The 17741-nt window shown below is 36.6% G+C and overlaps 1 protein-coding gene across 11 annotated transcripts in view; it reads left to right on the top strand.

Moving 5' to 3' along the window:
* The window catches only part of RPS6KC1 (ribosomal protein S6 kinase C1), a 388511-nt gene that overhangs the window by 53869 nt on the left and 316901 nt on the right, over positions 1-17741 (top strand). For all 11 annotated transcript variants that reach the window (XR_012122859.1, XM_073216955.1, XM_073216956.1 and 8 more), the window contains one exon: positions 15121-15236. Coding sequence is in view for 5 of the 11 variants with exons in the window: in XM_073216955.1 (XP_073073056.1) it covers positions 15121-15236 (116 nt within the window). In the remaining 6 variants the exon portion in view is untranslated. The remainder of the gene's footprint in view (positions 1-15120; positions 15237-17741) is intronic.

Here is a 17741-nt window from a genome sequence, read left to right as displayed (position 1 = left end):
TTATAGCATGTGTCAGAGTTTCCTTTTTTAAGGCTGAATAAAATTCATTGTACGTAATACCACATTTTGTATTTCTTCATCAAATGGACCCTTGGGTTGCTTCTGCGTTTTGGAGATTATAATTGTGCAATGAATGTCGGTATACACATATCTGTTCAGAACTCTACATTTAATTATTTTGGATAGTATATATCTAGAAGTGGAGTTGCTGTGACATATGGTAATTTTATTTTTAATTTTTTGAGGAACCGCCATACTGTTTTCCATAGTGGCTGTACTATTTTACATTTCTACCAGCCATGCACAAGGATTCCAGTTTTTCTACATCTTTGTCAACACTTGTTATTTTCTAGTAGTTTGTTGCAACTACTTTTTGATACATTGGAGTTCCTTTTTTGCCTTTTCAGTTTTCAAATATCCAGTTAACAGTTTCTTATGTTAAATTCTTTTTGTTAAAATAATTGATGTGATTTCTATCTCCTGACTGGACCTTGACCAGTATAGAATATTTTTAGTGTATATAACTTACCATAAATATTCTTATGTGGAAGGCTTTATATTCATCCTGTTATTTTTTTGCAGTCAATTTTTTATGTGGAGTTATAGAGTCAAAGTATACATTACTTTTCAAACTAGTTTTTTTTCATATTATAAAAGTTATATGCATAGTGATTCTACAACATCTTACTACGCTGATGGACAGTGACTGTAATGGGGTTTGTGGGGGGGACTTGGTGAAGGGGAGAGTCTGGTAAACATAGTGTTCTTCATGTGATTGTAGATTAATGATAACAAAATAAAAATAAATAAAAATAAGTAAATTTTAAAAAAGTTATATGCAAATAACTCATGATACAGGAAAATACTTCAAACTTGACATTACCTGCTAGGTGGCATGGTATTTTAGAATAATTTTTAGAATATATGTGTGTGCGGGGTGTGTACACGTAAGTATATATATGCCTCTTTATCTTCCTATACATATTACCTTCAAAAAGGGAGTCTTGCATTATGTACTTCTGTAATCTCCTTTTCATGTAACAGTGTATTGTGACTGCATTTTCATTTCAATAAAATGTCTGCATTAATTTTAATAGAAGCATAGTACTCCAGTTTATATATGTATTGTGATTTATTAATCAGTCTTTTACTGATATATTATTTTTAGCTTTCTGATATTATAAACAACTCTATAGTTAATACCTTTATTGTTGTACAGATTTAATTAGGATAAATTCTTTGGAGCAGAATTGCGTGGTCAGAGGTTATAGATAATTTTGTGGCTTTTGATTCATATTGCATTATTGCTTTCAAATAATTTTAACTCCAGTGTCCTTTATACAGTGGAATAACTTTAAAAATCAAAGTAATATGGGTGTATAGCTAAGAAAATTGAAAAACAGAACACAAAGCAAAGCTAATACAGAATGTATCATAAAAAGCAGGAGTTCCTGCCCTGCCTGTTCTCCACCCAGTTTTGCTTCTAGATGAATCTAAAAACACAAAGCACTCTTGTCCTTCCTTCTACCTGAATTTCAGTCCCTTTTGCCACTCATCTTTTGGAATTTGTACTCACATTTTAACATTTGTTAAAGGTGATAGTATTTATATTCTGTTCAATAATCGTAATTAAGCCTCCATATTTAATCTATAGAATGATTTTCAAATCTGGAATTTAATAAACATCATCTGTAGCATTTATATTGTGACTATGCAGATTTTATTCATTACAGAGTCAGTGTACCACAATTACATTTTGTTCTTTAATTGTGATGTCTACTGTGCCAACTTAAGAAGATTGTTTACATGGAGTCTTTTTTTCTCTTACAGTGCATCAGTGATTCAAATCATGCCACATTTCAGTTTGCTCAATATTTGGGCCATGCTTTTTGTGGTGGCCACCCTCCAAGTTGGCCACCTGTGATCCTTACCTCCCGCTCTTCCTACCTTTGTGCAATCTCTTCCCAGAAATGGGTCTCGATGACCTGTATGTAAGGCAGAAGTGATGGTATTTCTGAGATTAGGTCACAAAGGATGTGCCTTTTTCCTGTTTCTGATCTCTCTGTCTCTCTTTTACCCTGTGCTCTGAGGAATACAGGCTTTCATACTGTAAGGACACTAGCAGCCTGTGGAGAGGAACAGAGACCAACAGCCAACAGCCAGCAAGCATCCAGAATTGCACAACCATGTGAATGCACGTAGGTGCAGGTTCTCCAGTCCCAGTAGAGCCTTGAGGTGACTGCAGCTCTGGCTGACAGCTTGAGTTCAGTCTCATGAAGACATGAGCTAGAACCATCCAGCTGTTAGCCACTTTTGAATTCCTGACCCTCAGAGACTGTGTGAGAGTAATGTTTTAGGCTATTAAATGTTGGGATTGTTTGTTACACAGCAGTAACTACTTAATAGATTTTGTTACCTGGAAGTAGGACTGTTGTAACAGAAACTGTAGAGGGTGGCTTTGGAGTGCACCCTGACTTTGAGGAGCATATTAGTAGTAAGGGCCTCCAGTGTCTTGAAGAAGCTATTAACAGAAGCATCATGATCTTTGATGTGACTGTAGATGAGAGTTACAGGAAAATTAGGTAAATTTTGTTAGAAACTTGAGGAAGGGGAAGGATCCTTATGTGGTTGCAGAAAGTTTAGCAACATTGTTGCCTGCAGCTGTGTGGGAAGTAGGAAATAGACCAAATGAAACAGTGTAGTCTAGCTAAGGAGACTTCCTGGCCAGAGTGTTGGAAATTGTATGGTGAGCTTTCTTCTTGCTGATTATTAGTAAAATGTGAGAGGAGAGAGACATTAAAACACTAAAGGAAGGATTATTTTTTTGTGGCTTAAAACAACAAAATTAATTTTCGCATATTTCTGGAAGCCAGAAGTCTGAAATCAGTATCTCTGGGCATAAATCAAGGTGTTGACAGGACCATGTTTTTTCTAGAGGCTCTAGGGAAGAATCTGTTCCTTTCCTCTTTTACTTTTCAGCGGCCGTGTATATTCCTTGGCTTGTGGCTCCATCCCTTCTGTCTTCAAGGCCAGCATCTTCAGATCTCTGCCTGCTCCTTCTTCATACTGCCTTTTCTGTGTGAAATCTCCCTGAACACTTGTGATGGCATTCAGTGCCCATCCTGATAATCCAGGGTAATCTTCCCACCTCCAGATCCTTAGTCACATCTGCAAAGACTCTTTGTCCAAATAAAGTATCGTTTACAAGTTCCAGGGACTAGGACCAGATATCTTTGGGGGCCATTTTTCCGATAACCACATATTGTATATTCATTTCCCTCCTTCCTGCCTTTCCAAAACTTTTAAGACCATGAAAGTATTCTGTACTTCCACAAAATTGCTCCTTAGATTTAGCATCCACTGATGATTCTTGCAAGAGCCAATGTTTACATGATGGTTGCAGAATAATGATTTTCCAATTCTATCACCCTCTGGGCAGTTGCTCTTAACTTCCCTTCTCACTTTTTGTAACTCTGTTTCTATGCTTGTGTGCTTCTATGTATCTGTCTATGCCTCTCTCTATATGTATCTGTGCCTGTGATGTGTATGTCTCTGTATTTATTCATCTATCCATTATTTATTTAGAATTATAGACCTCTTCTTTTTTGTAGTAGTTTAGAATTCATTAATGTGCTTACTTATTTTGATGCTTAGATAGTTCTAGCTTTGACCAGTAGGAACCCTTTTATTCTGGCTTCAATGTATGTATTTTTTTTTTTAAGCATTCTTATTTTTAGGCATAGCAAGATGTCCAATGTTTCATCTTGAATTTATGGTCCTACAGCTCTAGAATCAGCCATTCCTTCACAGAGCCCTGTTGCTTTTTGTGGGGAATGGTATTAGAAAGTGTCAGTTATCAAACTAGTTATCAATTTATTTCATTTTAGCTCCAAATCCTCCTTTCATGCCTTATTGGACCTACTATTCCAACTGGCATGTGTGAACTTAATCTGTAGATGGTGTTGGAGGGATGCTGTAGGAGGTGGGGGTTTGGTGTATTTCTGCTTCTGCTTGCTCTGTGTGGTGCATGGGGGATATCTCGTGGTGCTCATCCTTCAGCAAATTTTGTTGTTAGTTCCTGGCTGTGGTTCCCTGCCTTCTCCTCTCGGCCTGCTGGCCCCCAGCAGAGTGTTCCTGCTTAACTGGTCCTTGCCTGCAGTTCCTTGCCTACCAAATTTGGCCTTCTTACTGTAGCACAGCTTGTCTGGGGGGATCTGCTAACATCTCATCCGATGTGCTGCATGCAGTCTGCAGTGAGATCTGAATGCCAGCCTCTGGGCAAGTCACCCCTTCCAAGTACTGCCTTTGGTTCTCTGCCTCAGCCCTGGGGTATTCCTTGGAGTTCTCTTTTATTCCTGCTTAGTAGTCATTTCTCTATAAATAGTAATTCTTCCTAGGACTTCCCCTGTTCAAATTGCTGTGTGGATTCCATTTTCTGGCTGGACCCTGGCTACCACAGAGACCACTTTCTGGGCAGTAGGTGCTCATTGCAACTTGCTTCTAGGCTCTTTTAGCAGCTAGAGTTAGGAGATATAATACAGTTATGAACATATGTATTTACAGTGCATTCATTGTACATACATCCATTCATATAAACCTGCATGCATGCAACTATGTGTGCATATTTATTTTCATATATATACAAATTTTAGAATTGTTTGTAATAGCTTTTGCAAAACAGATTTTTGTATCGTCAGTTCTGTTCCTGTGCCCTCACCCGCTAAGATTTTGGGTTTCAAACGTCTCCCAACTGCTACATTTGCTTCTAAGATCATCTTTAGAGCTTAAAAATTCTTTTTAATGTCCATGTGGAATTTATATTTCAGTGGGCTGTCAGATGATGGTGCACTTTCCTTTCAAATGGAGACACATCTGTCTAGGATCTTTTATTAAGTAATCCATGTTTTCCCAGTGAAATTCAACTACCATTTTTGATATATATTAACTTTTCATATGCGTAGTCATTAATTAAAAGTTTTCTCTTTTGTGGCATTTATTTGTCTAGTCGTACATTAATACCTATTTATATACCATGTTGATTTTTTACACAGCAGCATTCGAGAGTATGTTCTGATACCAGCTACATTTCTCATCAACATTGGGGAAATTTCTGCCTTTCAAGATTGGCCTGGAATTCCTGGGGCTCTTATTATATCGGCAATTCTAAGAAGCCATTCCAGTTATCCAGTTCTTGCCCGTGAGCTTCAAGTCCCTTCTTTTATTTCCTGTACTGCATTCATGGGTTGGTTTCTAAGTATTTTTCCTTCAGAGAGTGTGCTGTTCACAATAGAGGGTGCTGGAGGGGTTTTGCAAGAAGATAGGGCTTTCTCTTCCTCCTTCCCGTGTGCTGTGGATTTTGTTTTTCTTTTTGCCCTGGCTGTGCTGTTGCCAGAGGCATTTGCTTCAGCCACATACCTAAAGCATAGTCTGTTGCTAATTTTGCAGCCCCAGCCAGTTTGGTAGCCACCTAGCTAAGCACCTGAGGCCTGTTGGATGGGTTTCTGACTGACTCCCTTTGTGTACCTCCCCTCAGCTTCAGCTGCAGGACTCCTGAAGGTTGTTTCCTGTGTTCCTCCTGACAGGGACGCTGTAGAGCCCAGACCCTGTTGCCCTGCAGGCCCGCAGGCTCCTGATGTTTCCTTTCCTTCTGCATGCCTGGCTGTCAACCCTGGCCTGCCTTTACCCCAGAAAGCTGTGTACTGTGGCCTTCCCCATATAGACACCGGCTACTCCAGGCCTTGCGTTACCTTGCTGGTGAGTGGGCTCCCAGCGCTATGACTCTTCTTGTTGCTCGCCAGCTGGCCTTGTCCCATGTGAACTCACCAGCTTTGGCTCAGGCAACTTAGCACATTTCTCCCCCATGCAGTGGCTGCAACCATACCTTCTCCTAGAAGATCTCGTCCCAACTTTGAGGGGCTGGGGTGGTCTCCTAAGTTACTCCTTCCTCGGGTACTTCCCTCACCCTGGGGTATTCTTTAGAGTTCTCTTTCCACCTTTCTCATTAGTGTCATGATGAGTAATTCTTTATATTATTGTAACTTTTTACTGTGTATACAACTATATAATATATATATGTATATCTATATATACATAACTTTCCCTGTTCAATTATTGTGTGGTTTCAGTCTCTTGAGTAAATCCTACTGATGTTCCCTTTGCTTTAGGAAGAACTCTGGATGGTTTGAGGTTATCCTGTCTCCAGTGGCTTGTAGTCTGCATGGAATAGTGGTTTCCTCCGGCTGATTGGAGGACACAGTACTCACGCAGCTTTACACTTACCTCCGTAGGATATCCTGCAGGTTTACATCTCCTTGAGATCTGGGGACTAAGTGCAGAGACTCTTACCTGGTGTAGTAACATCAGTGGTATTGAAGCCAGAAAGAAGTCAAACCAGTATTAACAATTTATGATACATAATAATATCTTAAAATATAAGTAATAGCAAGAAGTATCTTGAGTTCATAATTAAAAAGGAAAGCATTTGTATTTCTTCTGGTAAAATTCATTTGAGAGCTGTGGGCAACAGGTCAGTAGCAATCATAGTCTGATGGCACCATCAACTCATTCTGTTCTCCTGCTGTTCAGTAGGGGATCCACAGATTCTTATCATAGGCTCTTAACCTTTGACTGTTTGCTTTTGACCTCTGAGTGTAGACATCCCCTAATGCTCCACAATTCTTTGCCTGTGTTCATTGTTACTATCCAATATCTATGGTACCTTACTTTTTTTTCCTGACATCTTCTCTGATTAAAATTGTTTCTTTTTGTCATTGAACTATCACCTCTTCTGACCACAACTTCGCTGCTATTGTGTCTGGCAAGCATGGTTACATGCCAAAAATCTATTAACAGAATCTTTTTGGATTAATTTCAGTCCAACCCTTCCTTCATTTTCAAGGAATTTTATGGGCACATTTCATTCAAGAAACATGTAGAAAATAGGTATTGTAGATACAGGGTCTCAAATTGTCTCTGTCTTCTAAGAAACTTTTAAGAGTCAGGAAGTGGAAGTGAACGTCATGATCCAGAAGTTGAAAAAGGGAAGCGCTTTAGGACGGGGTATCTATCCTTCCTGTCAAGTTTTCAAGTCTTGTGGCATTGCACTTTAATTATGAAGATGCACATAATTCTAAAAATGCACCTATCTGAGGAGTTTTAAGAATCATGCTTCTAAACCCACTCCAAAATGTATTTTTTTTTTCTGTTGTGAAAGTAAGAAACTTCCCTCATACTGTGCTTAACTGTCTTTTCCTCCCCCTTCCTCGCTGGTTTTTTTGAAATGACTAAACTGTGTGATTTAGAGCTTGCTTCATTCTTAGTTATGGATCTGTCTTTAGCATGTAGGATCATGTGTGACATGTAAATCCTTGAAAAATAAGTTCAACAGAAAGAAAGCATGAGTTAAGATTTGATGAAATCTTAAATGGAAAAGTTTGATTATGCCTAGTGTGGGGAAGTAGACACAATGGGAAAAGTATACGTTTGCACAGGTTCTTGGAGGGTGATTTAAAACAGACCTTTTCCTAACAATTCTGTTTCTAGCAAGTTTTACTACACATCGATTTTCATGTCTGAGTAGGAGCTCTTTATCAATGACTGATTGTTTTTAAGTCTCAGAAGTCTCCTCTACACTCCTAAGCACCTTGAAGAACTGTTGTTTATGTGGTTATGCTTCTTAATATTAGCCATACTAGAAATTTAAAAATGTTACTGTATTAAATAAAAATAAAAAACCAATGCATTTTTTTTATGAAAAGTAACTTTCCCAAAGCAAAAAAAAAAGTAAGAATAGTGTTAGTTTACATTTGTGACTCTCTAACACCTGGATTAAAAAAGATAGCTGTCTTCTCCTGTCTGCTTCTGGACCCATTCTGTAGTGGTAGATAGCTGTGGTTGATGTATCTGAAGACATTTCAGGGTTACACAGATGATGTAGGTGCAAAGGGAGAGGTATTTTAATAGTTCTTCAGATAATTGAAGATATCCATCTTAGATACACCAAACTTGACGGGTGGTGGTTGTTTTTAAAGGTTTAGTTGCGTTACGGACTTGGAAACCCTATCAATGAACCTTTGATACTTTGTTATATTAAAATCTATTGGTCTGTCTTGCACTTGAATGGATATTTAACCAGTCTCTGAGCTTGAAATATCATGAATTGGTCAGTGAAAAATATTGGTTCCCTGAGTTATGTGGATCTTGCAAATGTTGACCCATTTCATTATAGATTATCAAGAAATTTATTAGTTTCACCACAGATTGCTAAAGGAAATCTGTCAAGTATTGGGAAGCTGTCAGTGACTAGACAGATAGAATTTCATCATGACGGCAATGCTGCTTGTAGTTTTCCTTGAAGTGTCAGGTGCACTTTGTTTTTTGTTTTGTTTTTTTCTGAGAAAATGTCTGCTAAATATCCAAGTCTGAATAGCTATAGTTTGTTTTTTTCCCTGTACTGTTAAAAAGAAATGATTTCAAGAGTTGATGTTCAATAAAGTTAGTTTTTTGGCTACTTCATCGAGGACATTCTTAAGTGAAACTGGCATTCAAAAATTTTTGAGTGTGAGTGAGTGGCTGTAGTATGACAATTGCTAGGGAGTGTGGTTTGGCGCCATTGTCTTGATTCACGCTAAGAGGCCAGCAGTTCTGTGACTGTTGCTTTTCATTATCAGTACAAATGTCAATATGGTGAGACTCTGCAACTACTGTCTTAGTATTATTATGAAAATGGCTTTGACTTGTTGATCCCTTGAAAGGCCTTTGGGAGACCCCAGCAGTCTGTGGACCACCTTTTGAGAACACATATATGCCTATGTACACACACATACGTACATATACATGGGTGTTCCTTGCAGTATTTTCAATAGAGGAAAAGAAAATGAACTGAGGTTTCTTAATATGGGATTATGTGAATGTGCCATAATTTAGCCAGTTAAAAGAATTATTTAGCTATTTGGGATATACTGGTGTGGAAAGATGTCCAAGGTGTATTTTCTTTTTCTTTTGTTATCATTAATCTACAATTACATGCAGAACATTATGTTTACTAGGCTCCCCCCTTCACCAAGTCCCCCCCACAATCCCCTTTACAGTAAGATGCTGTAGAATCACTACTTGTCTTCTCTGTGTTGTACAGCCCTCCGCATGCCCCCCTCCCCCGTATTATACATGCTAATCGTAATGCCCCCTTTCTTTTTCCCTGCCCTTATCCCTCCTCCAAGGTGTATTTTTAAGATACAGAAAACAAATGTTGCACAACATATATGTTTAGTAAGATCTCATCTATGTTTAAATATACAGATATTTGTGAGAAGACATACCCACGTACCTTTTATAATGTGTGTACCTCTGAGGGTGAGGAAGGGGGGATATTTCTACTTTTCACCTTAAATCTTCTTTACTATGGAATTTGATTGCACCCATATATCTTTAATGTTGGAAGATTCAAAGTCTGGCTTCTTAAACAATAAGCTGTCACTGCGTGAAAGGGGCACTGGCTTCTAAATTGGTTGAGGTACTTAGCTGTTTTTGTCTTGATGTTAATGGATTGTCTTCAACTTTTCTCCACACCTTTACATATTATAGAGTGAAAGTTTCTTATTAATCTTAATAGGTAAGGGATTTATCTCTCTCAATAAATGGCACAGTCCATTTGTAATACTTGATAACTGCAGTGAACCCTGCAGGCAGCAGCTGTGACTGTGTGAAGGGAATTGTTGGTTAATCATCTGTCTTTTTAGCTACTCTCACATTTTTAGTACGTAAACCTTAGTGGCAAAAGAGTCCTATTGTACAAGTAGTGACTCTATAGCATCTTACTACAGTGATGGACAGTGACTGCAATGGGGTTTGTGGTGGGGACTTGATAATATGGATGAATGTTGTAACCACAATGTTGCTAAATGTGAAATCCTCATAAGATTGTGTATCGATGATACCTTTATAAAAAATATCCTATTTTAATTTGCAGAAACATCAGATATGTAGTTACTGTACTGGTGGTATAGTGAAAAGAACATGCCTTTTGGAATCAGATGAACTTAGGCTGAATCTTCTATCCATTATTTCCTAGCAGTGTGATCTTGTACAAGTTGACATCTGAGTCTATTTTCTTATAAGATCGGGATAATACCTTTCCTGTTCTGAGGATTCTATCTGTTGTATGTCTAGCTCAGTGGTCGACACACATTAGCCATTGTTAGCTATCAGGTGTTGCTCAGTTTTTCATTCCTCTAATGTATGGTACTTTCTTGTGTCTCTTTAGTGTTGCACTGCTGCACTGCAAAGTTTCTAGTTAGCCTTCAGACTTCTAGGAAGTTCCTTATGTTCCATTTAGGCTGGGTTAGTTGTCTTCCTCTTCTAATTCTCTATCTCTTCAATATAGCACCAACTCATATTTTTTTCTAAATTTTTTTAATTTGCGAGTTTCAGATTTACAGAAAACAATGAAGAACAGTGTAATGAACACTTATATACCTTTTGCCCAGGTTCACTGTTAATAATTTGCCATACTTTCTGTAACTTTAAATGTGTGTATCTCTCATTTTTTTCCTAAATAATTTGAGAGTAAGTTGCAGACACTGTGATATTTCACTCCACTTTCCATTTTTTACTCTATAACCGCAGTACCCTATCACAATCATGAAATTTAACATCGATACAATGTTATGAAGTATGTAGTGCGTATTCAGATTTCCCCAGTTGTCCTAACAGGTCCTTTTTAGATTTTTTTCCTTTGGATCCAGGATCATGCCTCTAGGATTGCTCCTTTAATCTAGAGTATTCATTAGGCAATTTTTTTGACTCTCATGACATTGACATTTTTAAAGAGTATAACACAGTTCTGTAGGTTTTACAATCTTGGCATGTCTATTGTTTTCTCACGATTAGATCATTTTTTTTTTTTTGTTCTGTTGCATCTCTGTGATTTCCTGCAAGAAAGAGAAAAGCAGCTCCTGACAGCTCAGAAAGAACTGGCCTGGCTGGCGTTACCTATTTGTTTGACCTTGGTGTTTCTTAGAGTTGGCCTGGTATTCACAGCTAGGTTGTGCTGTTTTCTTGTTGAACATAAACAGTTTCACAGAACAGGAACATTAGACAAGGCCACTCTGTGTCCTTGGATCAAGACAAAACAAGGCTGCTCCATAATCTTGCCTAAAAACAAACAAAAACAGGAACATTGTTGAAGTCTCAAACATGATCAAGCATATCTTCCTCCTGGCCACCATGAGTGCCTAAAGCTCCCTTATAAATCACAGCCTTAGCCTCTCTTCATTCTTCTTGCCTCACAGTAAGATTTATTAAAGTCATAGAATCCTGAATTAGATTTCATAGACTCATAGAATTACCCCCACTTCCTGACAGCATCCAAAGCAGGGCAGAGCCCTACTTCTTTGAACCTTTTCGAAAAACACCTAAAACAGGCCCAAATCCTGTACATCCTTTTTCACACCCTGTACTGAAATGCCCCAGTGTTCTTGATAGTATGTATGTATTCTCTCTAGTTGCAAAGAGTATATATCCAACTTGTTTAACAAGAGATGTGTTCTTGGTGCTGTTGACTAGAGGAATTCACATCTGAGAACCTTGAATCTCATTTCTCTTTTTACTCTGAAGTTTTGGTACAGTTAAGAATCAGGATCAAGCTTTTCTGGGTAATTTGTTACTGGTTAAGCATAACTTTTAGTTCCAGTTTTTGGTTACTGACATTTGTATTTTAAAAAAGTTATAAACTGCTATCTAAGAATTATTCTATTTAATAAAAAAAAACAGAGGAGAGAGAGGCTTATAAATCAGAGGGAGAGACTTTATTTCCAGTGATTTGCCAGCTTAATTACAATGTTTTGAATTTAATTCCCCCTTCCCCATACAGATTTTAATAAACAAATTTTTGCTAGGTAATTGGGGGTGGACAAGTGACTTATATGTAGTATATACATACTTACACAAATAATATAACATAAAATATTGCACGGTAAACCTTAGGATGAATTTATTTTGAATTTTCTATCATAAATTACCTATATTTTTCCTTCTCTGTTCACAGAAAAATAAAAATTGACCCTGTGAATGGAAATTTAAAGCAGTAATAAGAGAAGCACCTGTATATTTTTCTCATTGCTGCTGCTTTCAAGTGGAGTTTCGAAGATACTAAAGGATTAGCAACGAGAGAGAATAGCCATTAGAATGTTATCTACCTTTAGGATGACTGTTGAGTTTTGGTCTTTTAAAAAAGAACTTAAAATTAGGTAACTATGTTATATATATTAAGGCTAGTAGTTATTGCATTAAATTAATCTCTTTGCTTATGCTACCAAATTATTAATTTTTGTTAGGATCAATATCTTAGGGACAAAAAAGTGGGTTCTTTTATTGTATTTGTTCTGATGATAGAATTCAGTGTAACTGAACCTCTTACTGCATACATCTTTATTTTTGATTGTACCACTCTGAAAAATGTTATAATTCATCCTGCTTGTCCAAGTTTAATGGAATGGAAATGCATAGATCAATAGAAGTACAACAAAGAATGGCTTGTGACATATTTATTCTACTTAGAAGCTGATATATTACTTGCTTAAGCATTTTAATCTAGCTTAATGAGGAGGTAGGATGAGTCATTGATCACACTAGGATTAAAGCTCCCAAATTTTTATGTATTTGTTTCAGTTATTAGATTTTTTTAGGGTGTCATTAAACAGTAGAGAGTTTTCTATTAAAATTTTTTAACAAGTAGTTATTGCATTTAAAGATAATATCAGGTGACCTTGTGGATTGAAACATGGTATAATGTGTGCATTTTCTGGTTTTCTGTTCTGAGATTATAGGTGTTCAAAAAATCAGTATTCACAGGCACTAGAAATTACCTTTTGTTTAAAGCATAAATACATTGGACTGTATCATAAATACCAGAGCAGCCTGCATTCCTTACTTAGGCATAAGAATGAATAATGGACATTTAGCTGTCATTTTAACCTGTTTGGCTAGTGGATATTCTCCAAGATTGAATAACTTTGTTTTCAGCTCAGAGAATTCGCTTTTTATGTTGGGGTTCTTGGAAGTTTGTTTCCAGGTAATATTATTGATGAGTAGGCTAGCAGGGTCATTCTGGATGTGCTTTTGTCATTGGGAGAATTGAGTTTAATTGTCACACATGCACTAGGAACTAGTAGAAAAAAAAATAGATTTAGCGTAATAGATTATGGTAGCTTTTGTGTGTCAAAACTTAAAACCAGATAGAAGTCACTCTCTTTGATGTGGTATCAGATTTGGAGGTTTCCTCCGCAGGACAGCCCTTCAGTGATTAGGAATCCAAGCTCCTGCCTGTTGCTCTGTTATTTTTAACCTCCCATTTCATAATCCTTCCTGGAAAGGGAAAAGGGGAAACAAGAAAAGCCAGGGAGAGGTGTATATCAGTTGTCTCTTACTGAGATTTCTGGGAAGCCATGGTATAACTTTTGTTTTCATGCTACTGTCCAGAACTTAGTCCATGTCCACATGTAACTGCAAGGCAAGGTAGAAATTATAGTCTTTTTTTTTGTTTTCTTGGCCACTGTATTCACAGTTAGAAGTTGGGCATTATTTTACAAAAGAAGAAAGTGAGAGCAGATATTGGGGTAGCAGCTGGCAGCCTATTCCAAAGTAAAAAAAGTAGTGTATTGGATGTTAGGAATCCTTTGTCACTTGTTTGCTCAGTTTTACTGGGCCCTGGGCTCTTTGAGGGTGCTGGACCTTTTCCCTAGGAACGTGTGCCTGTAGACACATGCATGGAGTTTTGTAGGATCGTTGTCTCTGGAACCCATCTATTTAAGTCCAGGGGGTTGTTTATCGACCCACTTTAAGATTTTTTATTAGTAAAAGATGACAGACATTCTTCCAGGATAGAAAGTTCTACTGTAAGACCGTTCTTATTAGAAAGTTCTAAGTTTCCATTATTCACTCATACTGTCAACAAAAGTTAGTTAACTTGTTCTGTATGCTAGACACTATGATGATACTTGAAGATTCAAAGACACCTTGATTAATATATTAAGTGCTTACTATGCCTAACATAGAACTGGGATCCTTAAGCACATCGTTCATTTTCTCCATTTTGCAAGTGAGGAAATGATTTATCTTAAGTTTTTATATCTGCAAATGAAAGAGCTTAAATTTGAGCCCAGGTCTAACTTTAAAACCATTTCTTTTTTGTCACCACATAGACACTTTGCTGTAAGCATGAGACACATTGAACTGAGTGTGTTTTGTGGCTGTTCCCAGTTCTTGCTTGGGTTATATAACTAGAGATCTCTTTTTCCTCAGTTTTCTGTTAATATCTTGCAAAGCTACTTAACATGTTTAAGTGTGTGATGATGCTGTTCTTTTGATTTTGTATTTTTCTAAACCTATATTGCAATCAGTATGATACATGGCATGTGACAAATGCCAACTGGTAATCTGATGAAAGAGTAGTACAAAATGACCAAATTTAAAATGTCTTATCAGCGTTAAAATTGTATATATCATTAAAAAATTCAATGTAAACCACCTTTTGATCACCTTGTAAACCAGAGCTCCCTGGTGCTGTATATACTTTCTTTTTGCTCACAAGTGTGCTGTCATGTACGCTGACAGCATCACACATGGAATTTAGCTTAAAAGCTTTTTGCTTCAAGCTGAGGTTTTTGACCCCACCGATATACAGATGTTCTCCTAATTTCCTCTCTTCAGCGCCTTTATAAATCAAAAAGAGTGGGAAAGGGAAAATTACATGAGTAATTACAGTATTAAATCACCATAGAAAACCATTTGAGTTCTTTATAATTCCCTTTTCAACTTTAGTTTAAAATCAACAGCTTCTTGAATGGTAAGTTTCTTACACGGACAGGCCTGCGATTATGATTGCATATGTACTTATCAGTTGACACCTCTGCCTCTAGTTCTATCAGAAATGGTATTTTCTTTCCTCTGAGAGTGCTGTTATTTCCAGGTGCAGAGACTAGAGTGACTTTAGAAAGTTTACAATAAGTGTAGCAAAAAAGCAGGGGTAGGCCTGTGGCTGCTTTCCAGACTGTGAACATAAACAAAACTGGTCCTAAACCTGAGTTTGATCCTTCTTAAGTGTTGATTTTTATTTAATTCTAGGACGATTTGATGAAACGGTTATTGAAGAGAGAAGACAGTGTGCTGAAGACCTGTTGCAGTTCTCTGCTAATATTCCTGCTCTTTATAACAGTAAACAGCTTGAAGAGTTTTTCAAGGTTTGGTAGTCTTTCCGAAATATTTTGCATTTTATTAAATGCCTTTGTTTTCTAATTTGTAGTAAAGCAAGATTCAAGTTTTTTTTTTAACAGAAAATGTCATTTGCTTTTGACTTTATTATTGATTTAAGTAAGTAGAAGTTAGTAGCTAAATAACACTGTCTATAGTGTATCTATTCTTAATGTAAAAATATATAAGATTTTTGATTTATTGATTAAAAAATTGATGCAAAGGGCTTAGAAATTATCTAATTCACTCATCATGATTGAAATACATTAAAATAATTTTAAGTGTCATGAAACTCAAGTTATCTTCACTTTGTGAAGTCTTTCTCTGGTAGAGTTCTTTTTTAGGATAGAAACTACTACAGGTCATATTAAATTTGTTACAATTATAGTCCTCAATTTTACAAAGGTAAGCTAGTAAAAATTATATTACCCAGGGATCATTAGACATTAGTGTTTTGAGCTTCTTGATATGTACATGCGATGCCTTTGTTTTGAGTTCCTTAGCATTTTTTTTTTAACAAGGGAAATTTGAAATTTATTATATAATACTTTTCAGAGAAGTAAGTTTTCACTATCCCCTTTATCTATATTTCCAAACACATTCATCTTTATTCACAGATTAGATGTGCTGTACTTTAAATTTCAGCTTTGAAACAACCTAGTTTTTCAGTAGTATTTATCGATCAGTCTCAAACATATAAACCTCTTTAAAATAAATGTGGACCTCATACCCCAGAACCCATTTGTTTCTAAAAAGTTTTAGCAAACCCTTGCAGTCACTTCTAGGATTTTGCATTTTTATTAATAATTTTCTATTTTATTTTTAACTGAACCTATGCAAGTTGTCAGTTGATAACAGTGTCTTTAATGGCTATAATTTTCCTATTGTCTTCTAGAAAAAGCTATGTGATTGTGTCATAATTATTGTTATTTTTTTCCTTAACTACATATCTACTCATTTGTATAAATAAATGTAATTTCCTAGAACATATACCTAGCAAGGTATACGAGCAGTGGAATTTTTAATGTTCTTGATGGTAGTGACCTAAAAAAGGCATTTATTTTTCATGACCTGTTGTAGTTTACTGAAGAAAGTAGATCTTTTGGAAGATATCACAAACTTAATGACTTACAGTAATAGAAATAGTAATAGAAAAGTTTGTAGTAGTGAGATTCTTGCTGTGTGACTTTGTTCCTTAATTTTTCATTACTCTGCAAACTAGGCTGAGGTGATGAATTTGGCTTTCTGCTTATGACCTACCGCAGATCTTTAGGATAAAAGGCCAAGTCATATGGATACAATGTTTAGCTCTTTGCTGTTCTCCTTCATGACTCTTTCTATGTGTCAAGAAGTCTAAGCTTATAGAAAAAGAGGATTGTTAAGCAAGAAGAACGTTGCTTTGTAGAAATCGTGAAGGCAGTCATTCAAAGTAACACATTCCAAAGGCTAAAAAAAGTAGTCTGGGGATATAGAAGTCAGATTATAGACTTTGAAAGATTTGAATAAAAGTTACCTGTTTGTTCTATTTCTTTTGGATCTGGGAATCCTGATTCTAACTGCTGCTGGAAGACATTTATTTTTAGGCTTTCTGAAATTAGAGACCTTAAAGAAGAGGAAGAAAAGATCGGGCAGTTTAAGAGAAGTTAAGTCAAGCCAGTCTTAGAAAATATCTTGGAAACATCTTAAGCAGTGTGCTGGGCAGTGAGTTGGTAATATCACAGCAGTGGTATTCAGTCTCTTTAAATAGAGATAAGAAAATGTGGTCTTTGAGGATTGTTTAGCTGCAAGCAAAAAAAGAAAAAACAAAAAAGCTTTACATGTTAGCTTTAACAAGAAAAGAATTAGTTTCATACAATAAGTCTGAGTGGTAGATGGGACAGGGATAGTACAGAGCTCACTAATGTCAACAAAGATTTAGGTTCTTGGGTTTGGGTATGAAAGGCACAGGCACCGCCCGCCCCACCCACACACAAAGAAAAAAGCCAATTTTTAAAGACTTTCTTATTTGGAGAGAGTCGTAATACCTCATTGGCCAGAACTGGGTCACAGGACTATTCTTAGCTTCAGAGAAGTATTGAGCAGATGACTCCTTTTAACTTTCTGTTTTTGGCTGAGGATGAAGTAATGGAAGGGAAGTTTTTGGGTAGCCAGTACTCAGGGTGTGCTATAACAACATAGGTTTTTTCTTTGTAGAAATACTGATGATAGGTATCACATGCAAATAACCATATAGCCACTTATTTTGATTTTTTTAACACATATACGAGGGTAGAAGGAATAATATAATGAGCCTCCATTACTCATTTCTCAGCTTCAAAAATTATCAATATATTGCCAAATTGTTCTCATCTATACCTTAACACACTATACTCTTCACTGGTTGTTACTATTTTTTACAGTTTTATTGACATACCTTAAGATTTACCAGTTGTGAGTGTATAATTCAATGACGTTCATTACATTTATAGAATTGGGCAGCTATCACCGCCATCCAA

The sequence above is a fragment of the Manis javanica genome, chromosome 11 (genome assembly GCF_040802235.1).
Source record: "Manis javanica isolate MJ-LG chromosome 11, MJ_LKY, whole genome shotgun sequence".
In the NCBI taxonomy this organism is placed as follows: Eukaryota; Metazoa; Chordata; class Mammalia; order Pholidota; family Manidae; genus Manis; species Manis javanica.
The sequence above is the reverse complement of the archived record's forward strand: the minus strand, read 5'-3'. Positions and strand labels throughout refer to the sequence as shown.